Source organism: Botryllus schlosseri, chromosome 13 (assembly GCF_051294905.1).
Source record: "Botryllus schlosseri isolate E-star chromosome 13, Bs_hap1, whole genome shotgun sequence".
Lineage (NCBI taxonomy): Eukaryota > Metazoa > Chordata > Ascidiacea > Stolidobranchia > Styelidae > Botryllus > Botryllus schlosseri.
Genome location: NC_137248.1, coordinates 12,488,076 through 12,510,906, shown reverse-complemented (window position 1 = coordinate 12,510,906; position 22,831 = coordinate 12,488,076). Strand labels below are relative to the sequence as shown.

The 22,831-nt window shown below is 41.0% G+C and overlaps 2 protein-coding genes across 2 annotated transcripts in view; one reads left to right on the top strand and one right to left on the bottom strand.

Annotated features, from left to right (window-relative positions):
• The window catches only part of LOC145453482 (uncharacterized), a 56,272-nt gene extending 36,119 nt beyond the window's left edge, over positions 1–20,153 (bottom strand). Inside the window, exons 1-6 of the mRNA XM_080331456.1 lie at positions 19,882–20,153; positions 17,688–19,567; positions 8,628–8,793; positions 6,540–6,635; positions 1,191–1,507; positions 60–182 (exon numbers count right to left, since the gene is read on the bottom strand). Of these exons, the coding sequence (XP_080187582.1) occupies positions 60–182; positions 1,191–1,507; positions 6,540–6,635; positions 8,628–8,793; positions 17,688–17,757 (772 nt within the window). The 5' untranslated portion in view covers positions 17,758–19,567; positions 19,882–20,153. The remainder of the gene's footprint in view (positions 1–59; positions 183–1,190; positions 1,508–6,539; positions 6,636–8,627; positions 8,794–17,687; positions 19,568–19,881) is intronic.
• Positions 1–22,831, top strand: part of LOC145453504 (B-cell receptor-associated protein 31-like) — a 457,607-nt gene that overhangs the window by 194,174 nt on the left and 240,602 nt on the right. The gene's annotated exons all lie outside the window — the stretch shown is intronic.

Genomic DNA, 22,831 nt, shown 5'->3' with positions numbered 1-22,831 from the left:
GTAAATTGAGGATGATTAGGCCTATGTGAAATCACTTGACGATACTCTGGTGAGTATACTTTCGCATGTGTCTCCATAGTATCCGCTGCTGCATGTGCACTTGAAATAGGGAGTCGAGACATGATCTGAGTAGCACCTTCCTCCATTTTTGCAAGGATTCATAAACGTTTCACAGTAATCGTCTGTTGTGAACGCAAATTGAACCTAATAGGTATTTTGAAAGCAATAGCTCTTACGAGTCAAATGGCGAATAGGCAAGGGCCAATCCCCAAATGGGTCCTATATACTTAAGTCTTGAGGCAACCTCTATTTTTATCAAAGATGTTTGCACTGTCGGTGAGCTCAGTGTTTCTCAACCCCGAGTCCGCGGACTCAACTGAGTCCGTGGAAGGGCCTGGATGAGTCCGCGAGCACGAGGAATTTTAAGTAACCTAATCGGCACACACGTTGACAAATTGTCAACCTGGTATTTCCTCGTATTTTTCGATGGAATGACATCATGGCTAATTTGTTATTTTAAGTAATTTTATATTGATAAAACATTAGGAAACGACCATGGATCCTAATTTAGAGGTCTACCGACATATAGTTTTAGCTTAAGCAAGTCGAAAATCCACGACAATTTCAAATTTTTTAATTTGTTTCTTGTTTCTGATATGATTTGGGAACATCTAATTGACGGACCTGCTGGGCTCATGCATTTTCGGACCAAAATCACAGCAGCCTTATGGAGAAAATGGGTTTTGAGACTGAAAGTGCATGAGCTCCGTCCTGGAACAGGCTCGTCAAATTCAGATTTCAGACTTTTGAAATGTTAGTCACCTTAATAGCCGGCATGTAAAATGAGGCACAATAAGAAGGAGAAAGAGCTCCATGAGCTCTTGGAGGTACAGAACTTCAATATACAATTGAACAGTATATTCATATTCAAATGAACCCGAATATTTTCGGCTGACACTCGTCAGGGGTAATCATCAACAACTATAGTAGAGAATCGAAAAGGACATTATATATCAACAATCGATACGATGTACATTGAAATAGAACAGGCGTTTTGAAGGACTCCACTCCCACTATGTTACTTTTCACCCGAATTCATGAACTTATTACGCCAATTCCATGTGTAAAATGCAAGGCTGCGAACTATGTCAAATCGAGCTAAATAAGCCTGAATTGGGCCGATAACCTACCGCCGCAATCGTTTCCATAAAAGCCTGGTGCGCAATGGCAGCTGTACTCAAAGTCTCCTTCGCGAATGCATGTTCCGCTGTTCTCGCATTTTGGTTTACACGTTTCTGAAATTAAAGGAATATGCGGAAACTGAGAAAGACTGCGCCATATGTTTAGCGAGAGATCGCATTCGATGTATAAACAGGATTGCGTCTGAAACTTGCCATATTGACAAATGTATTGTCTTTTATCCCTTTTACAGTTGCCCACGGTGAACCACATCATGTTACTGCGGAGTGCCATACAATCCTTGCCATTCTTCGGTTCCCCACTCTCCCTGAAAAGGAATTGGCATGAAAACATAAGCAATAACAACTATTCACAGTCGCAAGCACAATATCTACAAGTTATGGTTTTGAAATTATCATCTTGATGTCCCCTTTCATGAATATGTAGATTTTGTATTTTCAGTCGACGTCCTAGTTATAACCCCTGGCGAATTGATACAATAAGCGCAATTGGGTTGACTTTTATCATTTCGAAGCGAATTATGCAACTGCATTTCATGAAATACGTGGTCTTGTCTTGAAAATCCGCGCCTTCGATTTGATATGAGCGAGTGCCGAAAATCCGTTTCCACAAAGATAGGTGGTTGCGAATGTAATAATAACGGGTAAAGCTTCCGACGGCACATTTAGGTATGACAGCAACAAATATGGCACCAAAATTGACCAACAATTTTTTAACGTCAAGCCTAGTCAATGGTCATTTTATAGCAGCTCGTATTGAAATACTATGAAGTTATTATAAAAAAGGTTATGCATATCACAGGAGAAAATGGATTTTCGTAAACATTTCGAAGTAACGGTGATTGACCTTGCTAATTCAACGTTTTATTTTTTACCACAATCCCCAGCAAAACATCTCTAATCAGCAACATATTTGTATCAGTAGGCTATTGGCAATTTTGCAATTAAAATGAGTCTGCACAGAAGGATATTTCATCCCAGACGGCCATTCTGTTGATGTGAGCAGGGCCGTAACAGCACTTCGTCAGCCCCCCCAAAAAAAACTTTGGTCTTGGGCCCCCCATAGTGTTATAGTGTTATAGACCCCCCTCCGGCGATACACTGTTTACCACTATTCATCATTTTCATTGGGAGTTTCTTTAGTGAATCAGCTTTAGCCGCCTAAGCGCGCGAAGCGCGCAAAATTTCTAGTATTCATGATTTCATCGGTCAGTATGATCGGGACTTGCATACATTGTTATCACTTTTTATCTTCTCTCTGCTCACGTAATCAGATTTGCCGGTAGAGCTGAGTGAGGTGTGTTTGAAAAGGTAGGACCACTCAATAATAATTAAACATCTTCGGGCGTATACCCGTTGACAGGAACAAAACAGCACCTCGTCAGGCCCCCAAAAACGTGGGTCTTGGGCTCCCATAGGGTGATAAAACGCCCCCCCCCCATCACGTTGTTCGCGTTTGTCACGAAATTACCCGTACTGTATTGTGAGCCAGCGCGAAGCGCGAAAATTTTCGATAATTTATGATAAAATCGGTCAATCAGATCGGCGACTACATATATAATATGCTATCAATATATTGTCCTCTCTACTCACGTAATCAGATTTGCCGGTAGAGCTGAGTGAGGTGTGTTTGAAATGGTAGGACCACTCAATAATAATTAAACATCTTCGGGCGTATACCCGTTGGCAGGAACGAAACAGCACCTCGTCATGCCCCCAAGAACGTGGGTCTTGGGCTCCCATAGGGTGATAAAACGACTCCCCATCACGTTGTTCACGTTTGTCACGAAATTACCCGTACTGTATTGAGAGCCAGCGCCAAGCGCGAAAATTTTCGATAATTTATGATAAAATCGGTAAATCAGATCGGCGACTGCATATATAATATGCTATCAATTTATTGTCTTCTCTACTCACGTAATTAGATTTACCGGTAGAGCTGAGTGAAGTGTCTTGAAAACGGGAGGGCCCGTAAATAATGATTAAACATCTTCGGGCGGGCGGAACCGTTGATATGACTTCGCTACATGATGTTATTTCGTGACTTCCAGTCTGCTATATCAGAAAATATAGAACCGCCCAAACGTAGGCTTCTAAACTAAGAGAAGCACACGATTTCAAATTGGTATTTCTTCACTGGCATAAAATTTTTCCCAGCGGGATGGTATTTGTCTTGTGAGGTTCAGATTGCAAAGACATGAACATTCGGCGCCAGTCATTTAGGCGCCTATGGACAATTAAACCTATATGTATTTTGTATATATAGCGAAGTCTTTGATCTGCATAAGGGCATAGACCTTTTCGGCCAAGCATTTCTCGCTGCCAATCGTTCTGGCACACTTCTTGGAGTCGCATGTTATATGGCCTAAAACTTGATTGTATGTCTTGGTGGGTCGTGGCGCGGTAATGGCCCAATACCCAATAAGAAAGATAAATGGCTACGTGAATTCGCGCCCAGCGCGCAAAATTTTTGAAAAAATTGCATAAATTTTCGAAAAATGCTCTATGATTTATGCTAATTCACGAAATAATTTTGGGCCCCCCATCGAGCTCGGCCCCCCCCCCCAATTGGGGGTTTGGGGTGCGGCAGTTACGGTGCTGTGTAACAGCATAGCTCGGACTTGACTACACCCGAGTCAAAACTACAAGAGTCGGATTAACCTGTGGCTCAAAACCTTGTGACTTGGTTGCAACCCAGCTAATGGTGACTAGATTAGTGGTTCCCAAACTTTTTCGGTGTCGGGGCCAAATTTAGAATTTCAGAGCACGGTCGGGCCGCACGAATACCAGGGCAATTAAACGGACCCAAAATGTCATCAAAATATGAAAATTGGCATTGTTCCGATCAATCACTTGACGTCATTGGTCATTGTTATGGTCATTGTGTTGCTGCGCTCCCATTGTTAAGAACAGTCGACCTTTGGAGGCTATTTCGGAGTAGTTTTATTGACCTGGCGAGATTTCGATTTGCATTTTTGGAATCAGTGCGAAACTAGCTTTCGATAAAGACCGGACCTATCAAATTATGTGGACGCTTCGGTCATGAGCTATAGGACTACCAATTATGCTGCTTTCGGGGCGATTTAGGGAGTCAGGTTCTATCGCCTAGACGCGCCTAGCGCGAAAAGTTTCTGTAATTCATGATTGAATCGGTCAATATGATCGGGAATTGCATATATATTGCCATCAATTTTTATCCTCTCTACTGACGTAATCAGTTTTACAGGTAGAGCCGAGTGAAGTGTGTTTGAAAAGGTAGGAGCCCTCAATAATGATTAAACAACTTGGGGCGTATATACCCGTTGGCAGGAACGAAACAGCACGTCGTCAGGCTCCCCCTTCCCAAAAACGAGTAAACTTGGGTCTTGGGATCTCATAGGGTGATAAACCTATCCCTATCACCTTGTTCGCTTTTATCACGAAACAAGCTGAACTGCTGAGTGAGCCAGCGCGAGGAGCGAAAATTTTCAATAATTCATGATAAAATCGGTCAATATGATCGGGAATTGCATATATATTGCTATCAATTTCTTGTCCTCGCTGCTCGCGTAATCAGATTTACCGGTAGAGCTGAGTGAGGTGTCTTAGAAACTGTAGGACCCATTAGTATGATTCCGTAACATGTTATTTCGTGACCTCCTGTCTGCTATATCAAAAAAATATAGAATCGCCCAAACGTAGGCTCTAAAGAGACGCACACGATTTCTAGTTGGTATTTCTTTACTGGAATAGCGACGTTTTCTGTCAGCATAAGGACAGTCCTGTTCGGCCAAGGTTTTCTCGCTTGGTGCGTCGTGGCGCGGAAAAGGCTAACGCCGATACGCCCAATGCCCATTTCTATAATTCTTGCGCATTTTTTCTTGGGGATGAGTACCCAAAAATCAAGATATTTGGCAGCATTAAATCACGCCTACAGCAATAAAATCGAAAAAGATGCATAAATTTTCCAAAAAATAAACTTTAATTTATGCTAATTCACGAAATAACTCTGAGCCCCGTTTGAGCTCACCCCCCAACCCCCCCCCCCCCCCCCCCCCCCGGGCGTGCAGCAGTTACAGTTCTGTCTTTACCTATATCTATATAGCTAATGCTTGTTCAACTTGACGTAACGATAGCAGTGTCTACTCACGACTTTCCTGCAATCTTAATTAAAACTCCAGACTCCAAGCCAAGCTAGTGTGTGTTTTATAAATATAAATTCAATTTTTGTCATAACTCGATTTCTTAATAATTTTGATGGCCGCGAGAAGGCTAGCTGGGGGCCGCGCTTGGGAATCACTAGACTAGATTAGCTATGCTCAACACTGTCATCGTGTGGTTATAGTGGCACAATAACATGTTCAACATTTGCTGTTTTGAGGGATTCTATTTACGTGTAAGTATGTCTTACTAAAACTCACCAAACTGGCTCTCTGTGCTAGCTCACTGAGCCGATTAACAGAGGTGGTCGAAGTAGACAAGGAAACTACTAAGGTAGAGCTAAAACTAGAGGTGAATAACTCTACTCAAGTGCGGCTAAAGCAACCGAACACCACTTACCGCAGAATTTGTTGACTCCGAAAATTACTTAATTAAGTAAGTAGTTTCTAAAAGCAGTAGTAGACACATGCCCATGGATGGTCAAATTAGAAATTGACTTAAGCGAGTGGTGCATAGAGCTGGGGTTGTGTTTCGATAGCATAAGTAGTCGGGTGCATCATGTGATACAACTTATAACTCTACCATAGAACAGTAGTTCTTAACACCCCTTTATAAAATCCTACGGCATGACGCCCTCACCTGTATCGCAAGTACCGCATTGCGGCAATGATTGATGCGGTTAAGTTGTAGCAGATTTAATAGTACCCTACATCTTTAACGCTTTGTGCCATTGGGTAGGTAATTGAACATACGGCCCATCGTATAATTTCAAACGTTTTGCTGAACCCTAATTATTGTGATAAAACTACCGTATGCGTAACCCTGCGGCTTGAAACCACGCACTTGAAACACGCAGCCGCAGTATAAACTATGTTGACCGATACTTTGTGGAAAAATATTAATCACTCCTAATATTTTGCGCTCGAAGTACGTCAATAATTCTGGACTCTCCGCGAAAACAGTCCCAGAACTGCTACGTCTTGGTCTCTCTCTCTTTCTCTCTCCCTTTCTCTCCCTCCCTCCCTTCCTCTCTCGCTCTCTCTCTGTCTCTCTCTCTCTTTCTCCCTCTCTCTCATGATAATTCTAATTTAAAAACTGTAAAGAGCGAAAGATAAGTAAGTCACGAAAATATGACGAAGTAGAAGTAGCCGAAAATCGGTTGTCGGTTGTTTGGCTTAAAGGAGAAAGACCGAGACTAACCAATTGCTCCATGAGAGTTCGGTATAATCTTCCCATCTCCATTTCCCGTCTGATTCTCGCTCCAATCCACTGTGGTATTCATATCCTGAACCTAAGCTGTGTGTAGAATTGAATAAACAAATGTAGTTGTGATATCATAAAGTACAAGATCAATATCAGACAAATATAGTTAGATTCGTTTTTATATTAAGCAGTGGATATAACTGAAAGAGCCATATTTAGCATCAGCGTTCTTCCCTCTACAAAAACTGTAATGTACCATTCGAACCGATTACAAGCGCCTTACTGGTTCGTAACAAGGCGATGAGAACCCATGGTGCCTGCCTACATAGTAGACATGTAGGCGTGAAGAATCAGGATTTTGGATTCCAACCGGACAGGAGTCCGGCAAGTTCTTCCAAAGCAGGATTGGGGCAGAATTCGCATTTTGACTGAGTGCCTAATATGGACAGGATTCTAAATGTCTAGTTCTCGTAAGTGACTTCCAAGTAGAATTCGGATATTTTGGTATCTGTAAGGGATGCTTATGTCCTAATCAACTCTGCTGTCTAGTAAAGTATCCTTGTTGAGTGAAAAGCGGAATGCCTAGCTTGCACCAGCCATATGCTTTTGGACGTATACCAGGCTTCTTTTGTCCCAAATTAGCCACGAACTATGCGGAATAAGTTTAATTCACATCATTTTCAAATGCTATACAGCAGTGATTCCCAACCTGTGGTACGCGTGCCACTATTCGTACGCGAAGGTCTTTCAGGTGATACGAGAGTACATTCTGTTCTTTTTTCGACCGAAGTGATTTTTTCAGGTGGGGTTGATTTTGAGCTTTTTGAAGCCGTCGTCGTCATCGTGGGTATGGGCAATTACACGAATGACGGCCTACGTTGAATAGACCTAGTCGTTTTTTTTTAATAGATTGGACCACAAAAATCCAAATCGACTCACTACAGAAATCATATACTGCGCCTTAAAATGGGCAGTTTATTTTCTGTTTCGCTCCCTCTGGCAGCTCAGCACGGGGGAGACGCTTTTGACCGCCTCCGGCGCGCGTAGCTTATGTAGGTGGTACGCGAGCACTGCATAAAACCTCGAAATGATGCGTTGGTGGGAAGAGGTTGGGAACCCCTGCTATACAGCATTTCTTTGAGTAAAAGGTATATAGTAACTAACAACCATTAGCCTACCTGTGATTAGGCTTATGTAGTGGAAGACAGGACTGTAAGATGTATAGATGACATTACCAACAGCACTAATGGGTATTTTGAAGTATACTACAAATTATGTATTACATTTTCATGGGCTTATTGTGGCATTATGTGATGTATACCGCCGCACATCATGTGATAATAATCGACCCAATTGCACCGTAGTATCTATAATCATAAAATACAAAATTTTAAACAGACATATGAACTCAACTGATTAGTACGTCAAAGCTCGCACGGTCGATACCGAACAATTGTGTTTACTGCCTTGCTACATCAATACATTTCCCAAAATATATCCAATACGTCGCGTCGTGTGGTCCCATAGTAGATACTGACTTCATTGTCATAACGCTGCCCGCCAATGTAACTTATGTATACCCTATCTAATTCAATTCAATTCTTGCTTTCGCTATAAAATCAATTGCGAATGAAATGAATAGGAGATATTCCGTGTATATGTACTGCTGCTTAAAACGGCAATATCAACTAGGCACACGGAAGTTATTATCACTCAGTTTTATATGTCTGAGCCTCCTGGAAAGAAGATTACTCATCCGTGATTGAGATGCTGGTGCAAACTTCGTCGCTGCTCTTTATTTATTAGTTTAGATAAGAGTTAGTTGTATAGTATCACACTTCGGAAAGTTATTTGCGGCACGCATCTTCACAACTTCAAAAGTATCTATAGATCTAACGATCACAAATAAACCGCCTCATAGGAAGTGTTCTCAGATATTAGCGCCCCAATAAAATGAAGTCCTAGGCTGCTAGGCAGACTACATAATATATGACTATTTCAGAAACGGTCTATAGACAATTTAACCAATATTTCACTTGAATCGTCATTAAGTGGATAACAGGCTTGAAGAAATTTTCGGTTCACCTTTCGACGATATCTCCGATTCCATCACTTAACGACTTGGTTCTCGGCTCGACCAACCAACCATCAGCATCGATACAAATTTGCTTGGCTCGCATATGATCTTCTTGGTTGTTGTACACTTCGAAATAATATCCATGGGTTTCTCCAGACTCCACCAGTATTCTTTCTGAACATAAGTCAGGTTATCACCAATTCAGATTTTAGACACTTGGTGTACCATGTGCAGATGCGAGACTACAGCTGGACATTTAAGTGGATGTGCAAAAGTCGGTGTATCTCTGAATGCGATTTTTCATTACCATGCCAAAAATGTTGTATATCATCATCTACTCCTTGTATCATACAACGGGCGGTCCAAGTCTGAGAGCAAGGCGAGCCACATTTAAGAATAAGAAGAGCTACTGAAGCGCAATTGGGAAAATCCAATATGATACTTCGGGGTGGATCATGGGTCACAGCACAATGGGTTTAGGATTGCACCACTCCCGACACACTGCCATATAGTATAATATAGTCGGCAGGCGTTCTTATGTTCATATCCGCACAATACGCACAACGTGACGTACACTGCTTTACACAAGACACAATTCGATTAACAGATAAGAACATGTTGAAACAGCCATGGGTTGTCTATCAATCCCCACATTTGTCTATAATGCTGTAGGGATATCCAGATATCTAGATATTTTTGGCCTGCTGGTACAGTATAAATGACCTACAGATCAGCGCCATACATACTCCTCATGATTGCTAGAGTTTTATTAACGATACGCTTTTTACACCGATGTCGGTCGTTGAATTCAAATCCACACTGCGCTCCTGAGTGGATTTTTAAAATAGGGCTTACACGAAACAATAATTTCATGACGTGCGGTCAGTGGAGCAGACTTGCACGAACGGCTGGATTTTTAAAACTCGCAACTAGAACTAGAACTGCTCACTTTTCAAAACCATCAACTAGAACTAGAACTTGAATTACCAACCTTTAAAAATCCGCAACTAACTAAAAGACAACTCAGTAGATCAGTAGTTCTTGACATGTGTTTCCGAGCACACAATGTATGTAATTTGTTATATGTGAAGTTAGAGATGTGTGATGTGGGAAATTTTTGTTTTTGTGACTCACTAAAAATTAGGGGTTCCCCGAAGGCTTGCAGATTAGCGTAGGGCGCAGCTGGGCATTTTAGGCCCGCGGGCCAAATCCGGACCCCGAAAAGTTGCTTGGAATTTTGAACAGTAAATTTGAATGCCTACTAAAACTATGGGCTGTATAAATTGAACGAGAAATGCGTTTACTTTGAAGGCTGTTTGTTGTTTATTTACGCACCGTGGATACGTAGCATACGTAATCTAGATTCAAAATGAAGTCGATTTATGTCGGAATTATGATATAACCACGCAGTCACTCGGCTGAGGCTGCGAGAAAGCGAATTTTTGAAAAACTGCCTGCGAAACTACCAACACAACAAGGCTATTTTACCAAGCTACACACCGCTCGGGATGGAGTGACCTAACTGTAATATCCCATACATTTGGGTGTCTTTTGAGAAGGATATATAATCATTAATCAATATGAATAAAAAGTAGGGTATTTAGTTGCAGATTCTATTTATCTTGAAAATTTTCTCCGCACTTGGCGGATATAATTTTAATGTGGATACCCCAAAATACATCGAAAAAATACAAAATATGCTTAATATACAGCAATGACTCCAAATGTATTAGCAATTATGAGTGAACGGCATGCTAATATGGTATGTGGCCTTTGCGATGCTTTAGTCAAGGGTTGCGCTCTGTGCAGCCTGCGGGAGAACGACTATTAGGAACTGGCATTTCGGGGCTCGGTATTAGGAGATACCAACATAACTTTTCGGGAATAATGCGACTCCGTTAACCGCGCTTGTAAAATGATTGGCGGCGATAAAACCTTGAGATTAGATACCCGCCGCATATTGACCAAAACGTTCGATATTGAAATGTCTAGACGTCGAAATGACCTGGGCCGCATAGTCATGTGCCCGCAGTATGAGTCGCACAGTGCAAATGAACCCCATGGATAGCATAATGAGCCATGCGATGAAATGTGAAACGCGCGTTGGTCTCACGAAAAGAGATTTTATTCCATATAGTTTCGTCTGATACGTGTAAGTGATGCCAATATATTTTGAATAGCGACAGTCTTTTCCACGACCTTCAGAGCTGTACAGACAAACCTATGTGTCAAGCCGACTTGTATTATACAGAGGTGCTGGGTACATTTTACATGATCAAACCATACCGTGGTAACAACGTTGATGCGGGTGTCGCTTATTGGCTACGGTACCTAACACAGAAACTACAAAGCAACCGCAGTAAATAGTCCTTAGCACGAATAAATATTTTTGCAGTAAATTAGTCTAATATTATGTACATTAAATGATAGCTGTTGTGCGGTAAGCGACCAGAATTTATACCTTTCGCCATCCATAATTTGAGAACCACTGGCGTAACCGATGCCGTTGCCAGCTTCAGATAAGCAGTAGGTGGATTTCCCTGCTTCAAACGATAAATAAATGTTTGGCACGCCAGTTCGCAATATTTTTGAAATTGACATATTTTCGATTGCTGCACGCGGAAGGTTGCCGGCCGTTGGACTATAAGTTCCTTACTGCCTAATAGTAACACATCCACTCAGAAGCTTGTGTTAGCAACGTAGTTCAGTGCTTTCAATTTAGAAATGATTATGAATTAAAGGGGCATTGCACTCTAAAAATGATGTGGTTTCAAATTGAAGGGCAAAACGAAAAAAATGTTTTGGTCGCAGCCATTTTCTTCAGAAAGTCACCATAATGGAGCTACAATTCACTGAAATTTGAACTTTGATGCAAATAAAATATTGATATTTTCGTGTTGACTGTACATCTGTGTCTTGAACAAGTAAACTGGATCGTATCAAGATAGTTGCTATGCCATGGGTAAATGACAGAGGTGGTCAAAGTAGTCAAGAAAGCTACTCAAGTAGAAGCAGAAGTAGCGACGAAAAAATCTGCCCAAGCACTAGTAGAAGTACTTCTTTCATAAGCAACCTAAAACTACTTGAAGTAGAAGTAGAATTGACTCACTTTAAATCTACTCAAGTTAGTAAGTAGCTGTGAAAATGATCGTATTTCGTTCGCATGGACTGTAAAAAGCTGCATATTGAGGTATGCGGAAGGTGTAGCGAGCTTGATTGATATTGATGCATCCCCGGAGGTGTCAATTTTTGACAGAATAAGCATTCGTCCACATCATGGGATGTAAATGATAGTATTGATATGGAAATGCGATACTAATTCTTTGTTTACTCGAACACCCCGTTTTAGACAATATCATGGCATGGCGCCCTCCCCCACATCATAAGGCCCCTAGTTCAGTCGAAGACCAGTACGGAGAAGTTGTGTCGGATACGGCTTACACTTTGCGCGATTAGTATACGTTAATTAAAAATATGGCAGATCGTAAAAATGCCATATAGTGTATTGCTTTATTTTCGGAAAATATAAGGCATTACTACACTTGCTTTTATATTTCAACATGTATGTTTTCCAGACAAAAGAACTGAAACTATAATTAGAACTCAACCTATAATGCGCGTAATGGAAAGAAAAATACAAATAGTACTTCTAAAAAGCGGAAAATAAATTTCATGTTTATTACTAGAAAGTTTCAACGGTGGTCTGCTAAAACAGGACTAACGTTTAAAATGTCAAAGTCCACTTTTCCTGATTAGGACACGTCATGGGCTGGGTATGATAGGTATAATAGGTTATTGCTAGATTGCGAAACGAAAGTTTCAAACGTTATGGGAGGCCATATACTTCATGTGACGAAATATTTGGCATAGGTGACAATGCGGTGTGAACGGAACCACACGACCCGGTATCTAAATATATTCAGCGATACTTTCGTTAAGACATATTTGTCACTCCATATCTACTGTGTACTTAGCGCAACGAAAATTCTGGGTATTATATGACTTTTATGAAAATTAATGTTGGTACGGCAACAGTATAGGGACTTGGCGGCATTCCTGTTGTAACAAAGTAGCTGACCGATGTATATTAGGTTAGCTTTGCTGGCTACATAACCTGGAAATCCTGTACTGAGGTTTGCGAGCTCTTCAATCCACACATGTTTACTCAAATACGAAGTATATTTGGAAAGAATAAGATGTTGTTAATGTAACGTACTTTTGGTCGTAGCCTAGTTACGATAGTACGTTATATTTGGCTCGGTAGAGACTTGGCTGTATCAACTTAGACTGATCGAGTAACTTGCTAACTCGATTCCAATCACATCCTAGTTTCTATGCGTCCTATTATCCGAGCCTACCCCTGAGACACGGTCAAAGTAATTCAAGCAATTACAGAAATAGGATCACCAATTTATCAAATGAAAGTCCACGTCAGGCAGCGGTTACAAATCGGTTAATAACAGTTAGCTCTCTAGGACAAACATATAATCTAAATGAATAATGACAATTATCTCAATGATGCACCAAACGTCCAAACAATACAACAATCGAATCCCTTATATCCCTAATCTTGACTACTTTGAATCACTGACAAAAACTTATCACCAGCACCAAGCCTCAAACTGATTAACAAATCACGCGGGTACGGATGACCTATTGAGCTCCAAGCCTCACGGACACTCAACATTTTTCGTGTTACAGTTGAGGTAGCGGTTGTAAATGAGTATGCGAGTATTTCTCAGTTCTCGCGTCAAGTACTCGACCAACGATGGAATTACGTCATGACATTTATTGCGTGAACGATAGCTGGACAATAATATGGCACGTGCTGTACGTTGTTGAGAGGGACCAATTCAAGGTGACACACTCAACTGTAGTACTACGTGAAAATAGCCCCGAAATTCCTCAGTCTATCTTTCTTATTGGAGGATTAAAATACTTCTACTTGACAAACTGAAAATAGCGAAAAGTAAGTAAGTATTTCCCAAAATATTACGAAGTAGAAGTAGCGAAAAAAAGATCCACTTGAGTAAATACCAGTAGTAGAGGAAAACTACTCGAGTACTTCGAAAAAGTAGAAGTACTTTGTTACTGACCACCTCTGGTAAATGATGCAAAATATCCCGTGTCTGTCTCTTCCCCAAGACCACTACTCTAAAGACTGTGCACTGTGCAGTCAGTAATATGCTGTACATCAGAGATGAGCATGGATTAGGATTAGGTTTTGAAAAAACAGGATTTGTGAAATTTTGTCGGATTTGGATTGGATTTGGATTAGACATTTTTTCAGAATGGATTAGGATTTGGATTGGATTTACCTATTTTCTAGGACAGGGGTTCTCAACTTCCCTTGTATAACGGGCCGCATTTTAACAGCAAAAGACGCTGCGGGCCGCAGAACTATGTTACCTGGTATTCATGGGCTACCATTAAATTTAGGCTATTGTAGCCGATTTACCAGTCGTATACCGGCATTTAGTACATTTCTATGCATTATAAAGTAATAATGAACAGCGTTCGTAAGTTTGCCGCTGCTGCTTGTGAGAATTCGTATCTTCTAGCGGCGCAAGTAAATCCCTTCATGGAGCGTGCATTACATTCGTTGTCAAGTCGGTATATGCAACTTCAAATCATTCCACCAGAGAGCCGAACTCTTTTATCCAATGCGTGGGCGAGCAAGTATAAAATTACTATAACTTTTGCGTAACAGAGACCATTATCACATTGAGCTCTGAGTGATATGAGAAGAAGTCTGGTGTTTGGGGGCATTTCTGAGCAAAACTATCAACATTTCTCCTTTCCGTTCATGCCTGAGGCACTGTACCAATAGTTACAGAAGTCAGCTTTGTCAAGTTGATATTTTTCGCTGGTCCCCTCCCCACGTTTGCCCAGCCAGTATTTCTCTGCATATATGTACACTCTGATGAAATTTAACCAGATAATTAGTTATACAATGTCGGTGGATTCATCCAAGGCTGCGTAAAAGTAGTCTACGCGGCAACGTGTTTCAGAACAGGCGATAAAAGATTGACTGATATTGATGTTACTCGTCTGGTCAGGATTGAATCAGACGATTGTATGTTCGAAATTTGTCAGGTGATGTTGTCCTTGCTGCTAAGTTCCGGAAACGGCAAATATTCGCAAAGTGTGTTACGATTTCATTGAAATCACACCTTCTATATCAGATTTCTGGGGTTTAGCGATATTCGAAGCAATTTTAAACGATGCGTCTGTATAACGTCGTCGGCAATCTCAACAACCGTTCGCAGTGAGTCAAACACTCTTTAAAAGTGTAGGCCTACTAAGTAGCGGGATTCTCTTGAACCAGAGTCCAGCCGAATAACGAGCCAGAGTCCAGCCGAATAACAACAACAATCTGAAGTCGAGCATATATCAAGAAACGAGAGCACATTGAAGCAGTGGTTCTCAAACATTTTTTAGTCACGCCCTCCCCCCCCCCCTTTTGATAGGGAAACATTTCGTGCCCCCTTATCTTCATATGACAAAATGCAACCAGAATGCTCGCAATACAAACGGCTAGTTTGATGGCATGGAAGGTTATAGTCGTTGATCAGAGAATTCTCAAATATGAAATTTGGACTATACACAGAGGAATAACTATGAATTGGGGATAAATTGCGCGCAGCGCAAAATTTTTTTTCAGTTGACCGCACCTTCGCGCCCCCTTCAGATGCTTCACGCACCAAAGAGGGCGCGTACCCCTAGTTTGAGAACCACTGTCTTCAATAATGAGTATTGAGCAATCGAACGAAGCAGAGACGGTGCGATAAAAGAGCTAAGTATCTAAACTAATTTGTAATAATACCGTGTCATTAGTAATTGCGTTTATAATGAAAGATGTCGCGAGCCACAAAATATACGTCTGCGGGCCGCATGCGGCCCGCGGGCCGCGGGTTGAGAACCCCTGTTCTAGGAGATTGAAATGTCATGTGGCGAATGGCGAGAAACTTTTTTCAGATCAGTTATTAATGTACTTATGGTTACTAAGTTATCTTGAATCAAGTGAATCGTTGGTTGTGAAAGACAATTTTCGAATCCCTCCATTGCATAAATTAGTATTTTTTCTGAATTTCCAGTTGGAATCGGAGTAGGATTGGACATGGACTTGGATGAGTAAAAGTTATGGATTAGGATTTGGATTTGGATTTAAAGGTTCGGATTTGGATTGGATTAGGACATGGAAATTTCAAATCCGCTCATCTCTGCTGTACATTACAGGTGTGTGATTAGTGATTAGCTTTGCATCAATATACAACTGTAATGGCATCTCAGTATCCGTCAGCTAGCAAATGTTATGGAGTCATGACAGGCTTCAGAAAAATATCCTCTTGACTTAGCATCGTACGTTGAGCGCCGGTACCGTACGCCTATACTTAACGTAACTAAACCGCCCTGGTGTGTAAAACATGATTCCTTCAAGCTATCTAAAGTTTTCTCTGTAAGTGATTGCCTAATCGCGTCGAGCAAGTGCGACATTGAAGACATCGCGCCATAAATTTTGTCAATGTGTTCAGAAACGATGTCGCGCAACCGCGACAGCTGGAACGTCATCTGAACATTTCAATGAATTGCACCTCAATTACGGTGGCGCAGTGTTGGGATCAAGTCACTACTTTCGAATCACGAGTCATCTCGAGTCATTGCAGATTTTCACTCGAGTCAAGTCAAGTCAATTGATTTTCAAAGGCGACTCGGATCAGGTCAAGTCACTCGTTTTTTGGAGGTGACTCGAGTCAAGTCGAGTCAAGTCAAGTCAAGTCACGAGTCAAGTCACAATTCAAGTCAAATTGAATTTTTGAAGTACGAGTGATTCAAAGTCATTTACATTTTGCTAGCTGTGTGAAAGACAGATTAATTGATCATTTATCTTAAATCACATAACGAATATCTAGTTAAATAAATATACATGCGAAAAGACGTTGTATCCCGTTGTATTTTACTCCGAGTCACGAGTCAATGCACATTTTTGAAGCTCCGAGTCAACTTAAGTCAAGTCATTCTTCCAAAGTGACTCGAGTCAAGTCAAGTCATACGAAAAAGTTTATTCGAGTCATCTCAACACTGCGGTGGCGTTCTGAAGAAAATGGAAGAAAATGGCTGTGGCCAATTTTTTTTTTTCGTTTTGAGCTTCAATTTGTGACCATATCATTTTTAGAGTGCAGTGCCCCTTTAATACACCGCAGAACATAGTGCAAACTTTTGACATAGCCCGTTAACGTATTTCCTGCTTCTCACTCTCAGAAAAATAATTGTCCACATATGGCGTAGGGGCTCCCAAGTCATTAAACGTTAAGAACCGTACTGAACCGGATTTCATTCTCATGGGCAATACATCAATATCATTTTACGAAAATATCAGACACATAATCGACATTTTAAAAGGACGGGGTTTCCATTTTGAAATGGGAGAGATTTCGACCCACAAACCCGCCTGCTGGCTAAGCCACTGTTAGGCTAGTAGTGATGGCTCTGCGCTAGCAATGACTGTGTACAGTGTACCAGTACCTGTACAAACATCATTCAATACAACACTGGTATCTCGATGCAGGCAAAATGAGGACACGTGCTTTTTAGTTGGACGGCTACTAATATTTTTTGCACTAGAACTAGAACTACTGAATTTTCAAAATCTGCAGCTAGAACTAGACCTAGAACTAGAACTACTCACTTTTAACACACACTAAGGAAGCTCACCATGTATGGTAGTGTTTGAGGGTCGCATGCGATTGGTGTACCTAGGTATGGGCCAATCAGTAGCGTCGGCAAACTCTGTATACAACACACAGTAACATGCTCGTTCAGACTCAATCGTACCTCAACCTCCATAGCTTTAAAATTCGGAACTACTTTTACATGCGAACGAAATACTACGAAATAATCATAGTAGCATATAGTAACGCTGTATGGTTTATGGTCACGATAGCAAAATTCCTTACAATTTCGGGATCCGATGGATATATTTCACCACGCAATAACAAATCGTATCACAAATCTTACGTATCATTTCCATACAAATTATTTAGGTCTATTAGTGAACAGCAACTCACCTGCTGCCCGAATTCGGGTAGTTAGTATTAGTAAATTATACAGCACGCATTGGATGATATGAGTCATCATGGTCACCGCAACCTTACTGCAATATGATTGCAATTGGGGAGTAGGCCTATCCTCTATGTCGCAGAATGTATAATGCAATAGGCCTTCAGCTGCATGCGTTTGATTATATTTCAGCTATAGCTCCTTGCTGATCACTATGTGTGCGAAGCCCCTTGCTGCAAACGCCACATCGAGTGGTACAGATAACATATCACTCCAATTCTCTGATTTATTTACTCAACTCGCATGCAAACACTCGCCAACTATGGTGTGTATCATATCCCACCTAAAATGACGCCGAAGTCCTTATCAGGTCGCAAATAGTTTCGTGTATACCTGATGTTTACTCCGCCTGTTCCTTCTGGATCACCGATTCTTATCCGGTGTTCCCGAGAACCCCAGGGTTTCGCTGAGGTTGTCTCGCGTTAAGTTAGTATAGTTTATGAACCAATATCGAATAGCAATGCTCCACAAGTATACGTCGCAATCCTATTACGATGGGTTATATTCGTTCTGTATATCTTACGCTCCTACGGCCTTCTACCGGGCTGGGAGAGTAAGTGAAAATTGTGAAAACCCAACATGAGTCAACGATTATTATTGATATTTTACATCGATGTTCATAAATAACTAAATTTGAACATTTTTTCACACAACATCATCAGTTTGCATTATTATTATTCAAAAATACAGCTAGAAAGGAGAGTTGAGGCACAGGTGAGGCACGACCCGCCCGTGCCTCGCCTGCGACAATGCAATTCACCATAAATAGCTCGGAATTCATAACAACTGATATCAATCAAAGGCTATCGTCACACTGAGTCCGAAAATCCAAATAATTACAGTGCCAGACGACAAGAACCCCTCAAAATCGCCAAGGAATGTGACATTCGGCTTTATTACAGACAATGTCATCGCAGAGAAACAATGGCCAAGTGAGGCAAAAACGAATTTGCCTCATGCACTATTCGCTAACAATTGGACAATCGCAGCGCAGTGAAATGCGCTATCAATTTCGGAATACAACAGTATTGTAGGAATTATATAGTAACGACCGCCAATACGCAATGCGGGGCAAATACATTCCCTTACTTATGTAGCTGTTATTTATTTTCCGTTAAATTTTGGTATTTGATAACTACTTGCATATAGGCTGCCTTGTTGTTGCTTTATGCTTCGAATAATTTATCCCGGTACTTGAAGAGATATGAATTATTATTCGTTTCAACTTTCCCATTTAGCACAATAGCGACCAGCCCTACATGTATTGTATAATGTGGAATTGCAACGGTGTGTGCAGTGTGCAAAGAAAATGCTTTCCATACCTGCTGCTGTTGTTATTCACATTTTGGATCTCATTATCAGGTAGGCTACTTTACATGCGTCCGTGTTTGTGTGTGTGTGTCTGTTGGGGGGTGTGCCTCACTAGCCATGATGAACCTCACCGCACGTCACTGGTTACTTCGTTGAGAGGGTTCTATTTTGATATCATTTTGATCTGAAATATAGCTTGCAATACAGCCTTGCAATCAAATTATTTTTTGTATTCTGTTCAGAAACAAGTATTTTCTACCCCACCCAGTACACAATAAAACCGTTGCTGGAGCTCCTGCAACCACTCATTTTATTAAACTTATTCTTTCTCAGTAGAATGATACATCGCGCAAGGGACGAGGCTACGTAACAGGACTAGAAAACTAGTACACCGAAAACAGGGGCGGCGCAAGGAGCGGGAATAATCGTATCGGTTACCACCTCGAATTGGCAAGTCGCCTTGTTCAAGACAGATTTGCAGCCTTTCCCCGGAATCACGAAGGTGGTCCCTGGTGGCCTGATAAAAACGGAAAATATAATGAAAGAGTCCTGCGGTATTACCATTATAGACAGGACCGTACTGCACGCTTGTACTATTTTGTAGAAAAGCAGCCATGACGTCAGATAGAATATACCGTTTCGTTTTCTTTCCCTTTTAGCCCACATTCCTTTAGTTTTACCATCATACTTAATAGTATCATTGGGATGACAAGCAGTCATACCGTTTTGTTTTTCCACCAATTTTGTAACAACCTATAGGCCTAATTGTCAAAGAATTTCGAATATGTGTTACTTCAGCTACCTAAACAAAATATCTGTGGCTATACTTACAATGAGCAATGCTCTTTGCCTAGTACTGTGCAGGTGCACTCGTTACATCCCTTCTTGTAGACTGATCCAACCGGCTTTACAACTCCTAAATCATCGACACACCCAGCTGGTTTCGCAACTGCCGGGGATGATGCAGCTGGTGTTTTCACTGCTGTACCGTGCGCCACAGAGAGACAGCACATCAAAGCGATGACTTTAATTTGATCCATATTGCGAAGTTTGGCCGTGAAAAGAATTTCAAATGAATCAGGCCATTGGCTATATAAGAACAGAGTGAATCACATGACTTCCTTAATAGCTGTCAATTGTTTGTGATCATCTTCATTGGCAATTGCACTTTTACCGCAAACCTCACCTATAGTCTTCTATGTCCGAAGGGCGACGGTGCTATCGGGAGAGAAACAACAGTAATCTAACAATTGGTCACAATGTTTAGAGGACGTAGGAGGACGTATGGTAACCCTATCATATATGATCGCGCCATATTGTGCATGGCAAGCAGATATAGGCCTCTACACCTTGCAGTACGCTGTATTTGTATTTTCTTATTTTGTAAACTCGCTATGCACAATGCACATTAGGGCTCTTCAAAAATGACTTTTTTTCTCAAATCGTACTGGCTACTTGATAAAATTGTTAGGTTACCTAATTTAAGCCTACACACAAAATTTGGTTCAATTCCAGCCAGTAACCGCTTTGCTACAGGAGAAGAAAGTTTCTATTTATTATATAAAAATAAATAATAAAAAATTTGAAAATTTTCTGTTCACCCCATGAAAGTGTTAGACTGTCTATAGAAACGATGCTGACCAAATTTGGTTCAATTCCAACCAGTGGAAGCGGAGTTATTGCCGTCGAAAAATTTGGATTTGAATAAAATAGTATTTACGGTGAGCACAACTATAATAAATAAACAAAGAATCGGTCACCATAAATACTATTTTATTCGAATCCAAATTTTTCAACGGCAATAACTCCGCTTCCACCGGTTGGAATTGAACCAAATTTGGTCAGCATCGTTTCTATAGACAGGCTAACACTTTCATGGGGTGAACAGAAAATTTTCCAATTTTTTAATATTTATTTTTATGTAATAAATAGAAACTTTGTTCTCCTGTAGCAAAGCGGTTACTGGCTGGAATTGAACCAAATTTTGTGTGTAGGCTTAAATTAGGTAACCTAACAATTTTATCAAGTAGCCAGTACGATTTGAGAAAAAAAGTCATTTTTGAAGAGCCCTAATGCACATGAATACTGGCGGTGTGATTGCGTTGACTTGGATGTCGGCCTGCATGTTATTATGCGCCAAAAGCTATCCTATTTGTTGAATGCCCCTCACTGGGAAATTTGCACGCGATAAATTAAGGAACAGCGGCAACATATTGGCTGATATTTATCATGTATTCATACCAACGCTTCCTATTCATGTATCGGCAGCTACCCTGTTCACCGTCTGCATAAATACAGGTCACCCTAGCCTCGTAGCCTGGCACACACTGTACACAAAATAGACGAAATTGTCCCTGTAGGGCAGGAAAAATCAAGGGTAGGAGCAGGCCGTGTTATTTTTGGCGTTTCAGGAGCCAGAACTGCCAAAAATAAAAATTTGAAAATGCCAAAAATAAGCATTTTTTGGCATATGCCAAAAATAACACGGCCTGCCAAATAGTGTATTTCGTTCATGGTGTTGTGTTCACAGGACCGCGTTACAAGCGAGAAGAGCGTTTGTGAAAGGCAGGTTTCGTAATCTGGGTCTAGGCCACCCATTAGGGGTGAAAGCATGGTGTCCTAAATGGTGTGGGCACAGCGAGATTGAACGGCTGACTGCATTTGGTTTATGTCATACTTTCCATTTGTCCAAATGCAATTTTACGACCAGTTTTGACCGGCTTGTGGAGCGCTAAATTTGATAAAACGAATATCAATGATAAGCTGCCGCAGTACTAATTATTAAAATATAAATTATATTCTGCTCATGGAACTGTAACCCCCAAAATCAACCACGATTTTCGCATTGTGATCGAGTTGAATATTGTGACGCAACAAACTGTCTGGCTATTTCTGAGCTGCATAGTCTCGTTTTGCCAGACAGTCTTGATGCGCCAATGTTCTTAAACAAGCTAACCTTCCCAGGACTCTTCCATGCGATTTGGTAATATTAAAGCCACCTGAAGTGACACAAGTCCTCCGAAAATGTATCGGTAGACTGAAGGAGAAATGATAGTCGGGCTACTAAAAAGAATGTGTTGAGAGACAACACGGGAAACTCCTGGAAAGGATCGGGAAGAAAATTCTTTCCGCGATGAGATCGATGGCACTGGCGAAGTGATCTCTTTTCATGATGCATGGAAGCCGGTTCGGCCCTCCAAAGATTTTGAAGCTCTGAAAACCTTTTGTGGCTGACTGGCAACATTCATTCCCTCAACGGCTACTGTTAAAGCCGATATTTCCCAGATTCGCTCGGCGAGAAATGAATTTAGGAGAAACTTAGCTGACCTGAATTTGGAAGCACTGTTACAGTGCAAACGATTCAACTCTATTCAACAGCTGTAACAATCAGATGTTGAGCGTGTTTATTAGGCTTTTCTTTCTTTCTTTTTTGCTCATTGGCACCGATTCCGATGGATACTGCACATTTTGTGGTTTCGTTTGATATTATTAACCTATGAAATCGCTAGGTATTTTCTTCTTCTTATTGTTTGTTGGCACTGATAATACGTGGATGCAGCACATATTGTGGTGTCTTTTGACAAACTAAAGCCCAAATAAAGCGTTTTTGTGACTAATTCGAGGCTGAAACTATTTATTTAGAGGACGATGCCAAAACTGCCAAAAATAAAAATTGAAAAATGCCAAAAATAAGTTATTTTTGGCAGTTTTGGCATATGCCAAAAAAACACGGCCTGTGTATGAGTGATTCGATTCTGATTGGAGTATCAGGTTTCGAGTC